Source organism: Cydia amplana, chromosome 27 (assembly GCF_948474715.1).
Source record: "Cydia amplana chromosome 27, ilCydAmpl1.1, whole genome shotgun sequence".
Classification (NCBI taxonomy): Eukaryota; Metazoa; Arthropoda; class Insecta; order Lepidoptera; family Tortricidae; genus Cydia; species Cydia amplana.
Genome location: NC_086095.1, coordinates 1,686,578 through 1,702,437, shown reverse-complemented (window position 1 = coordinate 1,702,437; position 15,860 = coordinate 1,686,578). Strand labels below are relative to the sequence as shown.

Below are 15,860 nucleotides of genomic sequence, written 5' to 3'. Positions count from 1 at the left end.
TGAAGCGAAAAGTTCACCTCAGAAGAGCCGTACAATTCAACCGACCGATCAAAACCCGCAATGTAATGAAACTCGCATGCGAGTTCTCGCAGCGTCTAAATGAGCCCTTATAGTGCTACATAAAAAAGTAGAAATTAAATAAAATGGAACTAAAAATAATCCATACTAAATTGTTGCCATGTTAAAGCATTTTATGTCAAAAATGTGACAGTTATATTGCGACATAAAATAGTAGACATTAACTAAAATGGAACTAAAAAAAACCATACTCATTTGTTGTCATAACTTGGTCAACCAGATCTTGACAGTAGAAAAAGGCGGCAAATTTGAAAAATGTAGGCGCGAAGGGATATCGTCCCATAGAAAATTTGAATTTCGCGCCTTTTTTTACTGACAAGATTTGGTTGACCAGCTATATGTAAGCATTTTACGTCAAAAATTTGACAGTTACGTAGGCAGTGGCGCCCTCAATAGTTTTCAGCTACAATTTCTTTTCTCACTGTATGCGAGGTTATTTAGTTATATATACGAAAGATATATTAAAGAAAACCTATGTTTTTTAAACTAATGTATTAAATAAATATCGCACTGCGACTGACTATAAAAATACAAAGTTACCAGAATTGACTCGAAATAAAACATTATTAAATTGTACAACGGGACTTAATGGCGTATTTAAGTTTTAATTTTACCTCCGACGTTTCGAGGACGGCGTTGTCCCCGTAGTCTCGGAGAATACCTACTGACAGGTCTGAGTCTTCGAAACCACGGGGACAACGCCGTAGTCGAAACGTCGGAGGTAAATCTTAAAACTTAAATACACGATTAAAGGGGCCCACTGATTACCAGTCCTCCGGACGATATCGGCCTGTCAGTTGTTCGGAGCTGTCAATTTTTTGTTCTAACTGACAGGCCTATTTCGTCCGGCGGACTGTTAATCAGTGGGCCCCTTAAGTCCCGTTTTACAATTTAATAATGTGTAATAATCGCGAAAGTTTAAATCGAATTAAAACATTAGAATAGTTCCTTGAAGCCAAGAATGAACTCCTGAAGATAGCTCGAATTGACAACCTTCCAGAATAAGAAGCAGTAGAAGAGGCAGTTGACGAGTTTGTCTAGCCAGTATACCCTGAAAAACATACACATTGGTTATTACATATATAGCTGGTCAACCAAATCTTGTCAGTAAAAAAAGGTCATGGTCAACCAAATATAGGGATATCGCGCCTACATTTTTCAAATTTGCCGCCTTTTTCTACTGTCTAGATCTGGTTGACCAAGTATAGTTTGTCAAAGGACTGTCTCATTTCAAACATAGAAAGATAGAATTATACTATATTTGTCTTACACTAGCACTAGCACCCAAAAGAAAAGGATGAGTATAGGTTTTTTCGTTGTTATTTATTGACATATTGGTTTGACCAACTATATTTATTCGAAAATACTGGCCAAGTAAGAGTCGGACTCGCGCACGAAGCCACCAGTACCGTGTGCCATTAAGAAAGAAAGAAAGAAAATACATTTATTTAACCTACCTTATACCTTACCTTTTATAATAAGTGTTACCTACATTATAATAAGTGAATTTTTTGACATGACTGTATAGTTTATAATCGCATTCCTATTTTTGACATTGTTTCATTTATTATTGTTATTATTTGACGATCCTTCTCAGGTGAATTTATTTCATATTATGAATTTATTTGGATTATCTTGCTATTAATAAATGTATTTTTGACAATCACAATATAGATTCTTATAAATTGACATTAATGTAATTTGTACTGTAATCATATGTTGTGAAATAAATAAATCTAATCTAATCTATAGAAAAGAAGACATACAGACATAAAAAACAATACACTCCTTTTTTGGGCAGTCGTGTAAAAAACATTGGACGCTAAAATAGGACTCAGCATAATACCTTTCACCTGATTTAAAACTACGCAAAATACGGTAAAAAAAACCACGTTAGTTGTATGGGAGACCCAGTTAAATATTTATTTTATTTTATTTTTAGTATTTGCTGTTATAGCGACGATAGTAAGTAATACATCATCTGTGAAAATTTAAACTGTCTAGCTATCACAGCCATCACGGGTCATGAGTTACAGCCTTGTGACAGACATACGGACGGACGGACGGACAGCGGAGTCTTAGTATATAGGGTCCCGTTTTTACTCTTTGGGTACGGAACCCTAAAAAATACCAAAAACATTTTATGAGAACTTTGCAATTTTTGAAAATTCTCTTTGGCACATTGCAAATTACTAAGATCGAGGATATGGTCAAAGAGTAATAATATAGGATATGATTACCTTTTGTAGTGCGCCCTGGCCCTGGGTAAATCCTCATCTTTTTCCTTCAGCAAGTATTTGCGGCCACCAATGATGCACTGCATGAAGTAGTCGTATTTATCCACGTTTTCTATCTCGTAGTAGAACTCTTCCTTGTCTTCTTTTTTTATCCTGAAACAAAACATATTTTCAACTAAACCTATAATAATAAGATAATAATAATTATAACGTGTTTTTGTATTTTATTTTTATATCCATATTATAAAATAACCTAACTTAAGACCAAAAATAAATAAAGATTATAACGTGTAAACATTGTTATGGCAGGTGTCCGTACGTCTTTGTAAAAATCCAGTCTCATAGTCCATCCAAACTTCAATCCATAGACCGGTATACTGTCCTCTTTTTCTACAATAGTCCCAATGCCTGCTGAGACCGGTTCATGGGTGTCTATAGTTGCACCTGTGAACGGGTTCCAGCAGGCGTTCTACATGACATAAAAGCTCTCCAAGGGGCCTCTACGTATTGGATCTATATCCCCAAGCTTATCAAAAGACCGGGATTATAGGCCCGTGAAATCCAAGGCGATACAAATAATAATACGGCAGGGCAGCTTGTGGCGAGCTGTTGGGGAGTAACGACCCCACACGGACCCGTGTGCTCCTGAGAGCCGATCAGGTTCTCCGTCTCCAGCGTGTCTTCGTCGGTCGGAGTGGAACCCCAAGGGGACCCGCAGGACTCTCAGCTCTGGCTTGCCTTCATTGGCCACTACCACTACTTTTGAGGTTTTTTATAGCCTATTAGTGTGTCCTACTGCTGGGCAAAGGCATCCCCTCTTTACCGCCACTTGGCTCTGTCTAATGCACAACCCCGCCACTCCACACAGAATGTATCGTTGTCCCGCCATCTCCGTTTGGGTCTTCCTCTGCCCCGAGATCGTTCATTCTTTCGTTCAGTCATTCATTCATTCATACCTGGATCTAAGCTTCACGAAGTTCTGGTTGGCGAAGGTCCACTGCTTGGTGACGTAGTAGCGGAGGGCCAGATTCGCGATATAGATCCTCCTTTGCACCTTTATCAACCTGCGAAAGATTCAACATTTAATGGGATTTAAGAGCCAGATTATAATAACTAACAGCGCCATCTATCTGATCTTTTACACACTTTATCTAACCTAACCTAACCATAGAGAAATATAAGTAAAGAAAGAGTGGTAACTCCATACATCAGTTTTCTTACCAAAACCAACCAAAACGCGAGTTATTATTACCACTCTTTCTTTGCTTAATATTTCTCTATGAGTTAACCAATCGATTTACTGTGGGGGAAAATATGTATAAAATGGGGAAAATGCGACTGAGAAATTCGCTACGCGAAACTAACGCGTTTAGGGTATAGATAGCGCTTCTCCGTGAGACATCTTATAAAATAAATAAATATTTGGTTAGAGTATTTATTGGTTGTACCACAGAATAAATAATAGTACTAAGTACAGAAGACTCACTCTCTAACAAAACGCGTCTGTTACGATCAGCACAGACATGGCCGCTAGGTGGCGACAGCGCCACGCGCGGCTTATGGCTTTCCCCAAAATTGGGGCCGGAACGGATGTACTTTTAGCTACCTGTAGCAAAGCGACGAAATTGTGGAGTGAGACACGCCTGGTTATACTTACATCGGCTTCTTTCCCAGTATCCACAGAATGAGATCGACGAACACAGCCGGTATAAGGTGCAAAAATAAAACCTGAAAAATAAACTAACGATTATAATAATAAATAATAATAATTTCAGTCTATTGGGAAGGTGCAAAGTCGGTGGAGGGGAAAGTGGCGCTGATCGTCACAAACACAGGTAATCTTATGGAATGTCCGACATTAGTACTAGCGGCAGTCGCTTGAACTAATTTTACTCCATAAGATTTAACGTAGAAAGTCCGACAAAATGAGGGCAGCACCAGTCGTGCACATAGCGAATATACGTCCCACTGCTGGGCACAGGCCTCCTCTCATGCGCGAGAGGGCTTGGCTAACGATTAAACATAAAAATATATAGTAATAATAAGCTCCCCTGTGTAATGTTGTTAAACTTTGTAGATTAAGGATGATGTTAGACCGGGCCGTGTCCGGGCCGGAGCTTCCGGTGCTTTGTTTTCTATGGAAAGCATCGTCATCTGTCATAGAAAAGTAAGTGCCGGAAGCTCCGGCCCGGACATCACGGCCCGATCGGCCAGGTCTAGAACGTGAGTCATCCTTTATGTTGAGACTACAGTTTAGGATGTTGATTTTACTACTTAATATTTGGAAGAACGAGCTTTGCTCGGAAAATATACAATCTTGAAATAGCGCGTTTTCCCAGAGATAAGACCGATTTTTCGCCCCCGAAAACCCCCATAAAGTAAATGTGGCTAATTCCGTCATAGGGCCTATTCCGTCTACTAGCGTTTTTCTCGAACAACGAACAAAATTGATAATTTCACCGACAAAGCAGCGATTTCAATTTCAATTTATTTATTTTCTTTTAAATACAATTTTAACATTACAACATGTTGTTCGTAAGAGTAGGAAACGATTCCTCCGTACTAGTAAAAACTGTATGACGGCAGGAAGCACCACCTCTCCCGGATCACATTCAATCTATCTAAGTCTAGACGCATTATACATAGTATTTACGCATTATATAAAGATAAAGAAGAAAACAAAGAAATAAAAAAAAAATTGTCAGACAATATTGAAGTTAGCGTTTTTGTATTTATATCTTTTAAGTTTAAACAGTATTAATTTTTAGAAGTTTTTCAGTTGCATCGTAATCATATAATTTCAAAAAAGATGTAACGGCCGCTTTACACCTATTCACTGTTAGCTGAGTTAGGTTGATATTTATGGAGATCTTGTTGTATAGAAATGGGCCAAGGAAAAAGGCAAAGTCATGGGCAAAGCTAGTTCTACTAGGTGGATTGATAAAAATTCGATTTCTCCTTCTTTCAGAAACTGCTGCAGATGGCGCTTTCTTGTGCTGTTTTAGAATGACGGACTTTATAAATAAAGTCCGTCAACCAAATCTTGTCAGTAGTAAAAGGCGGCAAATTTGAAAAATCGCGGGTTAGCAACACTGTGTTCAAATAATTCCAAAACGCGTGTCATCTGTGTTTTATCTGTGGAATGTGGACCGTGAATGACAGCCGTCACCTTATTTGTTTTCATTTGGTTTTCATTCTGAATCGTTTCTGTTTCAAGAGATATTTCTGCTGACACCATTAAATACCAATACATTAAATAAGAATAAGCAAAGCTAAGGGGCCTACAATGTACAATCATGCTCGTTGATGGTAAACATTACTAAAAATTGAGGTTATGACTTGTCTTCGAAAGAGTTCTTCCAATACTTGTATTGGAAGAACTCTTTCGAACTTTTAAGATTATGTTCAGTTTTTTTGTTTTAGGGTTAAAAGGCATAAATAAAATTAAAACGTATGCCTAAATCTATCCAACAAGACCATAAATTGTGTCCTGGAAACCGTCCATAGGCCCACATGTCTAATATTTTCAGCAATCAGTTGTGACTATTTACAAAGGTAAACCTTTTAAACAGTATTAAGAGCCTTGATTATATCGCCGTTCTTTCGCAATATCTACCTAATCCATACATGTTTGTTGCAGGATTAAATCTTGCCCAATATAAGGCGTTCGTAGTAGGTAGTATCTTTTCAGACAATACTTACCTATGGCGGTTTATGTACGTGTACAACGCAACCAAGTCGAAAAGTGACCCTTATCTTATTTACCTTTAAATTAAATAAACACCCAAATATCAGTTGTTTTATTTTTAATATGTATATTGTACAATATATACCAATCAAAAAAATTACACAGGTATGTCATATTCATCCAGAACAGTACACTAATTTACATTAACAAGTGGCATATTATATTGTAAATAACAAATATATGCACTATCTAATTATCTGCATTTTGATATGATTTTATTTTAGTAAACTTAGAAGACATAGATAGGGAACAAAGAGAATATAAGCACTACAATAGGGAGTTGTTTTTGATATCTTCAAATTTGTTCATCATTTTGATTAACATTGTTTTATCATCGCTTTTAAATTGTCCGTCCATGTTTCAATTTTTTTCAATAAACCGCGAGTGACAATTTGAATTGACGTACGCAGGGCGCGCTCAGCGGAAAAAAAAACTGTTGGTTCGATGTACATTGCTGCTTTTCTTAGCGCAATACTGCTCTTTGAGTGTTGCCCTACTTTAGTTTGCTTTACATTGCTACTGACAAGATTTGGTTGACGGACTATAGTTGTCTTACCGTTGCTTTTAGGTTTCAGCAATCAAAAGCAGATGGTTTTGTTTCCTACAGTTGAAAAGCAAAGAAATATTACGCTTGTGGACGGAATAATCCCTATGACGGAATTAGCCACATTGACCTTATAGCAAATTTCATCGAAATCGTCAGAGCCGTTTCCGATATCCCCGAAATACCTATATACAACAATTGCTTTTATATCTAAGGTATAAGATATAAAAGTTGAGTTAGACCACAGACTACATATATACAGACGCTGCTATCCCATACATTCAAATGTGACCGCCTAAAAGCGCACCATTACCAGATGGCGTCACTGAAAAAGCACTGTTGCCTATCATGGATACAAGATGGCGCTGTGTCACATCCAAATCATAGAATTCCTAACGACATCTATACGTCTTCATTGAAAGTTAGTAGACATATGTCGTTGCCAACGATTAGAAGTAATCAACAGATGTCGCTTTATAGCGTATTGAATAAATCATGAATCTAGTTTAAAACTGGATCAAGCATGAGGGGTGGAAGGAAATGACCGAACAGGATAGTCTTATGTATCTTTCAGTATGAGTAAAGAGAGTTCGGGCACTTAAGGAGTACAGGGAGGGAAGGGAGAGGCAGGGTACAGAGAAATAGCGTAGCCAAACGGTATAACCATAAAGTAATTTCGGAAAACGATACTGTGGTGATGATAATATTTATATATTATAAGAATGCTACATAAGTCTTGCCGAAACTATTTAAACCGGCTGAAAATAAATACCTGTCATAATAATTTTGCGCATGCTACCATTGGTGCATGGCAAAAGGATTAGACATTACTACTGGCGTAAGTCCGTCTATATGCCACCATGCCACTGGTACTTGAGCGTTTCTTTATATTTTTTTAATCCAATTGCTCAAAAAGTTTAGTTTTTGTAGCTGCAAATCGTGCGTAAAGTTTGATTTTTTTACACTAGTGCTAAAAAGTAATCTGATTGATACATTTTAAATAAATGAGTATTATGCGAGACCCGCTTATAAATGACCCACCTGAACAACGCGCGATTGGGCATAAAGGAGTATTATTCGAGACCCAATAGTATTACTTGAACAACGCGCGACAGAATGAAGCTGACGTTCGTACAATACACTTTATACACTTAATATAAATGTAATTAATTAGATATATATCAATATAATGAAATAACAAAAGATTCATGTTTTTTTACATATAGCTGGTCAACCAAATCTTGTCAGTAAAATAAAGGCGCGAAATTCAAATTTTCTATGGGACGATATCCTTTCGCGCCTACATTTTTCAAATTTGCCGCCTTTTTCTACTGTCAAGATCTGGTTGACCATGTATAATTATATGTTCTGAAAATTAATTTTATTAATTTTAATAATACAATTTCTCTTCAATTGGCATAATGCTGACAACAGTGACAACAGAATCCACATTGAAAAAAATGGCAATTAAAAGTAAAACTTTTTTTAATCCCTTTCCCGCCTTTTTTATTCAACATTTAAAGTCATTTATGTTTGTAAGTAATTGCCAAGAAAGCATAAGTTATTAAATAAAAATGAGTGATTCAGACGATTTTGGAGTTAATTTAACGCCACCAGATATCAAAGCAAAGGCATCCGTTGTAAGTGACAGGGCTATAACCGCGAAAATCGAATTTTGCAAATTGCGGGCATTTTTCTCTGTCACTCTAATTACGCCTGCATTGGAGTAAAAGAGAAAGATCCCCGCAATTTGCGAATTTCGGTTTTGGCGGTAGCCCCTCAGTATATTTCCGGAAAAATCGAAAGCTCGGTACTCGTGCAAAATGACATACTTCTCGCACTTATATCGAAAACTACTATTTTTTGCCATTTTTTATATTGTGATCTTTTTTGCCACTTTTGTGTTATTTGTACTCAAATTCACGAGCTCTTTCGATCCTAATGAGATAAAATACCTCAATTCATGCTCAATTCACTCTTATCGTGCCTTCTAAAAATTTACGATACAAGTTGCATTGCAATAACTATAAAAAAGTAACTGATTTGACTAGTACGAAAATACCCTATTGTAACAATACGATGCGACGTTGTCGAGTTAAACTGGACTCGCTTCGCAGTAACTCATAGCAGTTTGGCAACGTCGCGTCGTGCTTTTATTTTTAAGCAACAGATTTGTACATGATTTGTACCATCTTAGTACCTATACATACAAAGATATGTTTTCATAACGTTCCTTTTCAACTTCTCCCATGGCAAAACCCGTACCTATCAAAGGGTCATTCTCTCATTTCGTGCAAATCGGTGAGATTCTCTCGATTTGTAATTTTTCTTTTAAATGGTAAACTTTTGGGTTTCGTCAATTTGTGGATTCATTTATTAACATTTTTCTGCTAAAGGCACCTTTGTAACCTTATTACTTTTCATTTAATAAGGCTACTGGTAATGAACTACGCGCTGGTAATGAAATCGGCCGAGATGGTAATTTTATCTGTGGACGGTAATGAAACAAACTTATGAAATCGAACATAAAAAAACTGTATTTCAAGAAAATTAACACCAATTAAAATCGACAATATTAAAAACATGTGTCTTAAGCACTGTGGAGATGATCAAACCGACTTAACATACACTTGGGGTTGACAATCTCAACTTATAATGTTCAAGCTAGATGGTACATTTACCATTTACTTATCATCATTATAAGTCGAGATTGTCAACCCCAAGTGTTTGTTAAGTCGGTTTGAACATCTGCGCACCATATCACATAAAACGTAGTTTTCAAATTTTCAAAAATTAGCATAGACAAAATATATTTAAATCATTCGCGTTTTGTACCTATGTAATTTATTTTTATCGTTTTAACCCTATAGTGTGGGGTGTCGTTGGATAGGTCTTTAAAAATAAATAGGAGTTTGCAAACAACATTTTTTGATAAAGTGAATCATTTCGGAAATAATAATTTAGAAAGAACAAAAAACGGTTATTCCTTCTAACTTTTGAAAAATCGATCCAAAAATATGAAAAAAAAAAATCATAAAAATAGTGCTTAATAAACTCATTCAAACAAAATTAAAGCAAACTTGATAAGTTAAGCGGTTTATGAGTTATCGCTAAAAGTCTTCCCTTCTTATTTTATTTAAAAGCCTGGCAACCCTTATTTGTGATCGGATTTTCGCAAGCAACCCTATAACCACATAATAGTGACCGGGAAAAGATAGGCAACCTAGTTGATTTATATTGTACAAGTTGTATACTTTCCATTGGAACTTATTTTGTTTGTCAGACAGATCGGTGAAATTTGAAAAAAAAAATTTTTTTTCAAAAAATAATTAAAAATAGTCTTGACCATATTTCTTTAAGCAACCCTATTTATTTATGTTCAGGAACATATTTTCTTTCATAATATGTAAGTTTCATACGTCAGACATATCGGTGAAGGTCGACCATCTTAGACTACAAAGGCTCCCCTATTATCATATACAGTTTTAAATGTTTATAACAGCGTAGTATTTATAATTACTAAGCCTCTTTTCATTAAATGCACTGCCTCGAATATATTATCATTACCTTCTTAAGTCATTAATTACCTTCCCCAGTAAAATTGGAAGGAAAAGAAGTGAATGAAACCGATATGAATGAAGTTTTGGAAGTTTTTGTCGCCTACATCAGTTGGCATCAGACCTTAATTTTGCAGAATAAACCATCTGAAAGGCGACACTAAAACACTTCATTACGTATAATTATAATAATGTACACTTGCTACTTACTGTATAAATCACGCGATGGCGATGAAGACTATCGAGAACCACACTCCTTCCCGACCCGAGAGATCGTATATATTTTCGCTAACAGTGGCACACGGGCATCCGCTACGAGATCATACGGCCAACTGACTGACGAACAATGTGTTGCATCGGCGGTAGGCGCTATATACCCTCGCTATGTAGCAAAATATAGCTAATCTATTTCTCGCGTCGGTAATGAAGAAATTACTTGAACCATACACTTATAAGGCTGTATAGTTTTTATTATTTATTTCTAGCTTCTAATATTATACGATTTAAAACATAACTAAATAAGTCATTTATTGCACAAACAACGAATTTTCTATTTGTAGTATCTTAAGGTTAAAATGTAGGTCAAAGTTATATCTTCACGCGTTACATATAGAGATGAATGAAAAAATTGGGTGTTAATTGTACATATAAAGAAAATACTAACTTTTTTAGAATTGTTCATTGGAGATACATATACTTTAGGCCCTATGTTACAACCTTGCATTAACAGATATTCGAAAACGCCACCACATTTTTGGTAAATTTCCGAAAACACCGATTTGCACGAAATGCGAGAACGACCCCAAACCTGAAATTATTATACAAAAGCATTTAATGTTTGTTTTAATAAACTTTTTCTGTTATAATTAGAATAAATATATCTAATTTTGCGTATATTGACCAGGCAGGTGTTTGTATCACTAATTATGTGACCTATAAGTATAGACAGACAACAGCGTGCACAGAAACGTCAAAAACGGCATCAAGTAATGATTATTGCTATTTTAAAATTAGTCCCCTACTTCAGGGTAATGTTATACGCCTGTTCCTTAAAAAAGCTGAGGGCCTACCGCGAACCACGTTCGACGTGTTGCCTCCCTGTCACACTTACGTACGAATTTACAAGTGCGACAGAGAGGCAACACGTCGAACGTGGTTCGCGGTAGGCCCTCAGAAATGGACACTGAGGCATAATTATCATTATTTTGGAATTTAAGTACTATATAATATTATTTGTAGTCTTTTGGAATATCATATTTTATTTGAACTAATAATATTGTATAATAATAAATCATAAAAGCTCTATTTAGGGACAAGAAAGAACTTTCAACGGCAACACTAAAAATAAACTGTCAAATAGTCAAGTCGCCACAAAGCGGCACCGCGTTTGTTGGTTGCCTTTGCTTTGTTTCTGTTTATACAAACTTATTAATTTCATATTATAGCTTCATTTGAACTATAGTACAAGTACGTGAATAGAATACCTAGACGTGTCTTGCTTGGTGCAGTTGCGTAGGTATGCTAAAAGGAAAGTTGGAAGACCGATGTGGCGCTTTAAAGACTGTGCTAAGCGTGACATGTGCCCAAAATGTGGGAGGTCGTGCCGCTCACGCATCGGCCTCCACAATCACCAAACCCGTTGTCTAAACAGCAATGCATAAATCGTCTGCAATAGACGAAAAGACCTGTGATGATGACGTGAATTGCCGATGTAGTAACGGAACACTACTAATGGTAAAACCTACATATTAATCTGACAGTGTCTACTGTTTGCCAATAAATGATAAAATTGATAAAAAATTAACACTTCAGGTAAGTTTGTTTTGAATACAAAGGTTAATTAAATAATTTATCACCACACCAACTGGTAAAGGCCCCCTTGATTGTTCAAATACTAATGAGAAAATTGCATTTATGATTTATCCCACATGTGGGGCAAAGTAATCAGATCTAAATTTTGAGTTTCCTTATGTTAGCTGGTAGAATTTACTTTTAAATGATGATTTTGAATTATAAATTCTTTATAATGTTCATGTGGATTTGATTTTTTTGGTATTTTATAGTTGGTATTTTCCCTGCATTGGCATGGTGATAAATTCTGTGTTTCATTAGGTGGCAATGTTTGTTTAACCCTCGTGCCTTGAATTCTCACAACGCTCAAGATTCCACTTCTCGAACCACTCGCTACGCTCATAGTTCAAATCTTCTGCTTGCCCTGGAATCAACATTAGCATGAGCGGTTAAACAACTGCTTTGCCCCCTTGCCCACTAATAACTATTGTCAAGTTTTATTTTAACCCCCCATGCTAATATTGATACCCGAGCAAGCAAAAGATTCCAAAGTATTTAGAGTTAGAGCAAGAAAGAAGAAAGGTACGTCATAATTTCAAAGATGTTTGACATTTAAAATAACACATGTACTGCGCAGGCGATCAATATCGCTGCATACTTTTCTTGGTCTAAATCTATACAATGGTTAGTGTTTGCAAACAGACTCCAATGTGAAGGCAATGTGTATTAAACTTTATTGTGATATTATTACATTTTATATATAAAAAATATGTTTCTGATTTCAGGACCCAGCCTCTAGCCACTAGAAGTTACAATGTATGCAACAAGAGAGTGAAGATGAAATAGTCAATGCATCTCTGTACAGTCGCCATCAGATATATCGGAACGGCCAAGGTGTTCACAATATCTGAACACGCACTCTAACGCCCTGACAATAGAGGCGTGTTCAGATATTTGTGAGCGCCTTGGCCGCTCCGATATATCTGATGGCGACTGTACCACAAGTAAAATATTTTGAGTGGAAGATGGTTGAGATTGATTCCTGTTTCAACGGACAGACACATGCTATGAAGATTCTCTTAAAAATAATAAAATACAATTAATAAATTCAATGTTTAACATGATAGTGACTTTATTTTGTCTACCCACTAACAACCAATTTGTTCAATGCTGGCGGGCAATGGCGGTAAACTTAAATATTTGATGTGGTATGAAGCTAAATGTTTTGAACATAATGGCAAGCCACTAAAAAGTTTTAATCCTAGATTAGCCATTAAACTGTGGCTGCCAGTCTGATTTGTTAATTGTTATATAAGTACAGTCAGCGTCATATAGTAGGTAGCATCCAAAGTATTCAAATAGTTCGGTACACCATATTATTTGTATGGCGTACTGAACTATTTGAATACTTTGGATGCGACCTACTATACGACGCTGACTGTACTTAATTTAAATATATATAAATTGTATATTATTTCTACGGCCTCCTAGCTAGTCAGTAGTGACAGTGACCCTGCTCTGCTATGTGCTATGAAGTAGGAGGTCCTGGGTTCAAATCCTCATAGGACATTTATTTGTTTTTTAATTGTGTGTGTATATATTAATGGTCTATATCTATTCCCATCTGTCCACACCTCTTGTATGGCGGCGGGGACAAATGGGCCACCACCATGGGACACCATATTAATACACTTTTAGGGGGATCCGAACCTAGGACTTCCAGCTTTGATATATGATCATAAAATATAAGATATGTATGTATTTACATTTACACATTGTATTATTGCTCTCATACATATAGGGATATTTTTTTAAATGTCGGATGTCTCTTCTCTTTTGAGCATGAATAGAAGCAGGGGATAACTGACAGAACGGGATAGTCTTATGTATCTTTCAGTAGGAGTAGCAGCGAAAGCGCTATTATTGTTTGTCCTTGTCACAGTCTCACATCTTGTTTTATTCCCCACCGTAAATTGACCACCGTGATTGGTCGAATTCATTTGTTGCCCACCATAACAAATAAATTCGACCAATCATAGCGGCGCAATGCGACGCTATGATTGGTCGAATTTACATGTTTTGTCCCTCACGGAGGCACGCGTACACCACTTCTATAGGATGCTACCTTCTATGCTTTTGAGCAAGTTTTTGTCACCTGCCCTGCTATTCAAACTACTCAAGAATTTACAATGTTTTGTTACCAAGTAGGTCGATTAGTGTAAGACTGTCCTAAAATATATGTATAGCTATATGAGGACAATTTTGTAATGCGTAAGGTTAAGTAAATTAATATACAAACAGCAACACTCCTAACTGTACATCGGTACAGTTAACACTTAACAGTGTGGCTGATGATACCATGTAGGTTTAATATATTTTAATTATTATCACGTTTCTAAGAACAATAGTACATTATTGTCGAGGTTCGGAAGTAGCTACTTGCAAGCTGAGGATTCGTTTTAAACGGACGACCTTGGGAGTCCGTTTAATTGAATCCGAAGCCAGCAAGTAGCCTTCCAGCCGAGTCATATATAGTGCTTTTCTCAAAAATGGTGCAAGAGATATTTTACAGAAGCAACGTTCTAATTTTCACAGAGAAAAGTAAAACCATTAAAAAGATTTGCTTGCCGCCTTTAAAAAAAATAGAAGTGTATTTTTCTGCTGAAAATACGCCAACGTATTTGAGACACCTAAATAGTCGCGGTACCAACATTATATTAATAATAAGTGCTGATCATCTGTTCGGCTGTTTAATGGACCTATGCCTTCATTTGATATGGCCATTTAAAGTTTTAAAAAGTTTGGAACTCGTTTAATAATGGAATTTGTATGCAACATTGCAGTCCCGAAATCGAGACAGCAATGTTTTTAACTTTTTAATTTTTAGAATGACCATAAACTACACACTTCGCGACCTATTTTTTAACCGGCAACGTCGACTTTGCCGTCCATTTTTGAGAAAAATTATATTATTTATTACTTAATAATGTTGATATGTTGTCTGTGATATGATCATAAAGTATGAGGATTTACTACAGTGACATCTATTGATAGTCTTTCTCAAACAATCGAGCTATTTAGTGTGTTACAACGGCAAGAAACTAACTGTCTAGTAATGCGATAGATGGCGCTTAGAATAGTTCATGCCATTATTTATTTATTTTTTTCTGCGTCGATTTACTATGTGTAAATGGATGTTTTAAAAGGTTTTTGTTGTAATATGCTAAATAAATTAGAACTATACATGTTAATTTAAAAATTGGCAAGATTTGAAATAACACAAATATATATTTAGGCCCAATGGTGCTCTGAGTGACATCTCTTGGATTTTTGTGGAACTAAGCGAGGCTTGTATGGGCCGATTACTCTATACTATACTTACTTTATGGTTAGACCGACATATATCTTACTAACCTTGATATAATGTATAGTTTTGGAGGTGGTAATAGAACCGCCCACCATCCAAAGACTGTCGTTGAGGGGTACCTCCGCCCCCATTCTCTTGCCGGTCTCAACAAGCTCCCCCATCGTAATATTGTTGAGCTTGCCTGCGCAGGAGTTGTAGATCTCGATGTCGTCTGTCGGCTCTAGCCTGTAAAACATAGACATAACCTGGAGCGGCTAATAGATGACGAAGGACCAGCGGAAGGAAGCGCAGCCCGAAGATAAGATGGGGCTATGGCTATGTATGAATAAATTATGGGATTAATGGGCCGACCTTACCTGCATGTAATTTTCATTGGTTTCGGCGGCCGCCAGAAATGTGGTTCGGGTCAGACTGTACGAAAGGGGGGGCTGGGACTTAGAATTTTTTTTGACAAAGTGGTATCATTATGACACTATTTTTAAATGATTGTAATGTGTAGATCACGTCAAAATAAGCATCTTTTATTGGAAAAACTTTT

At 36.4% G+C, this 15,860-nt stretch overlaps 1 protein-coding gene across 1 annotated transcript in view; it reads right to left on the bottom strand.

Annotated features, from left to right (window-relative positions):
• Window positions 1-1,002: 1,002 nt before the first annotated feature.
• The window catches only part of LOC134660474 (putative fatty acyl-CoA reductase CG5065), a 38,530-nt gene continuing 23,672 nt past the window's right edge, over window positions 1,003-15,860 (bottom strand). Inside the window, exons 10-14 of the mRNA XM_063516235.1 lie at window positions 15,370-15,547; window positions 3,973-4,043; window positions 3,272-3,379; window positions 2,319-2,468; window positions 1,003-1,129 (exon numbers count right to left, since the gene is read on the bottom strand). Of these exons, the coding sequence (XP_063372305.1) occupies window positions 1,015-1,129; window positions 2,319-2,468; window positions 3,272-3,379; window positions 3,973-4,043; window positions 15,370-15,547 (622 nt within the window). The 3' untranslated portion in view covers window positions 1,003-1,014. The remainder of the gene's footprint in view (window positions 1,130-2,318; window positions 2,469-3,271; window positions 3,380-3,972; window positions 4,044-15,369; window positions 15,548-15,860) is intronic.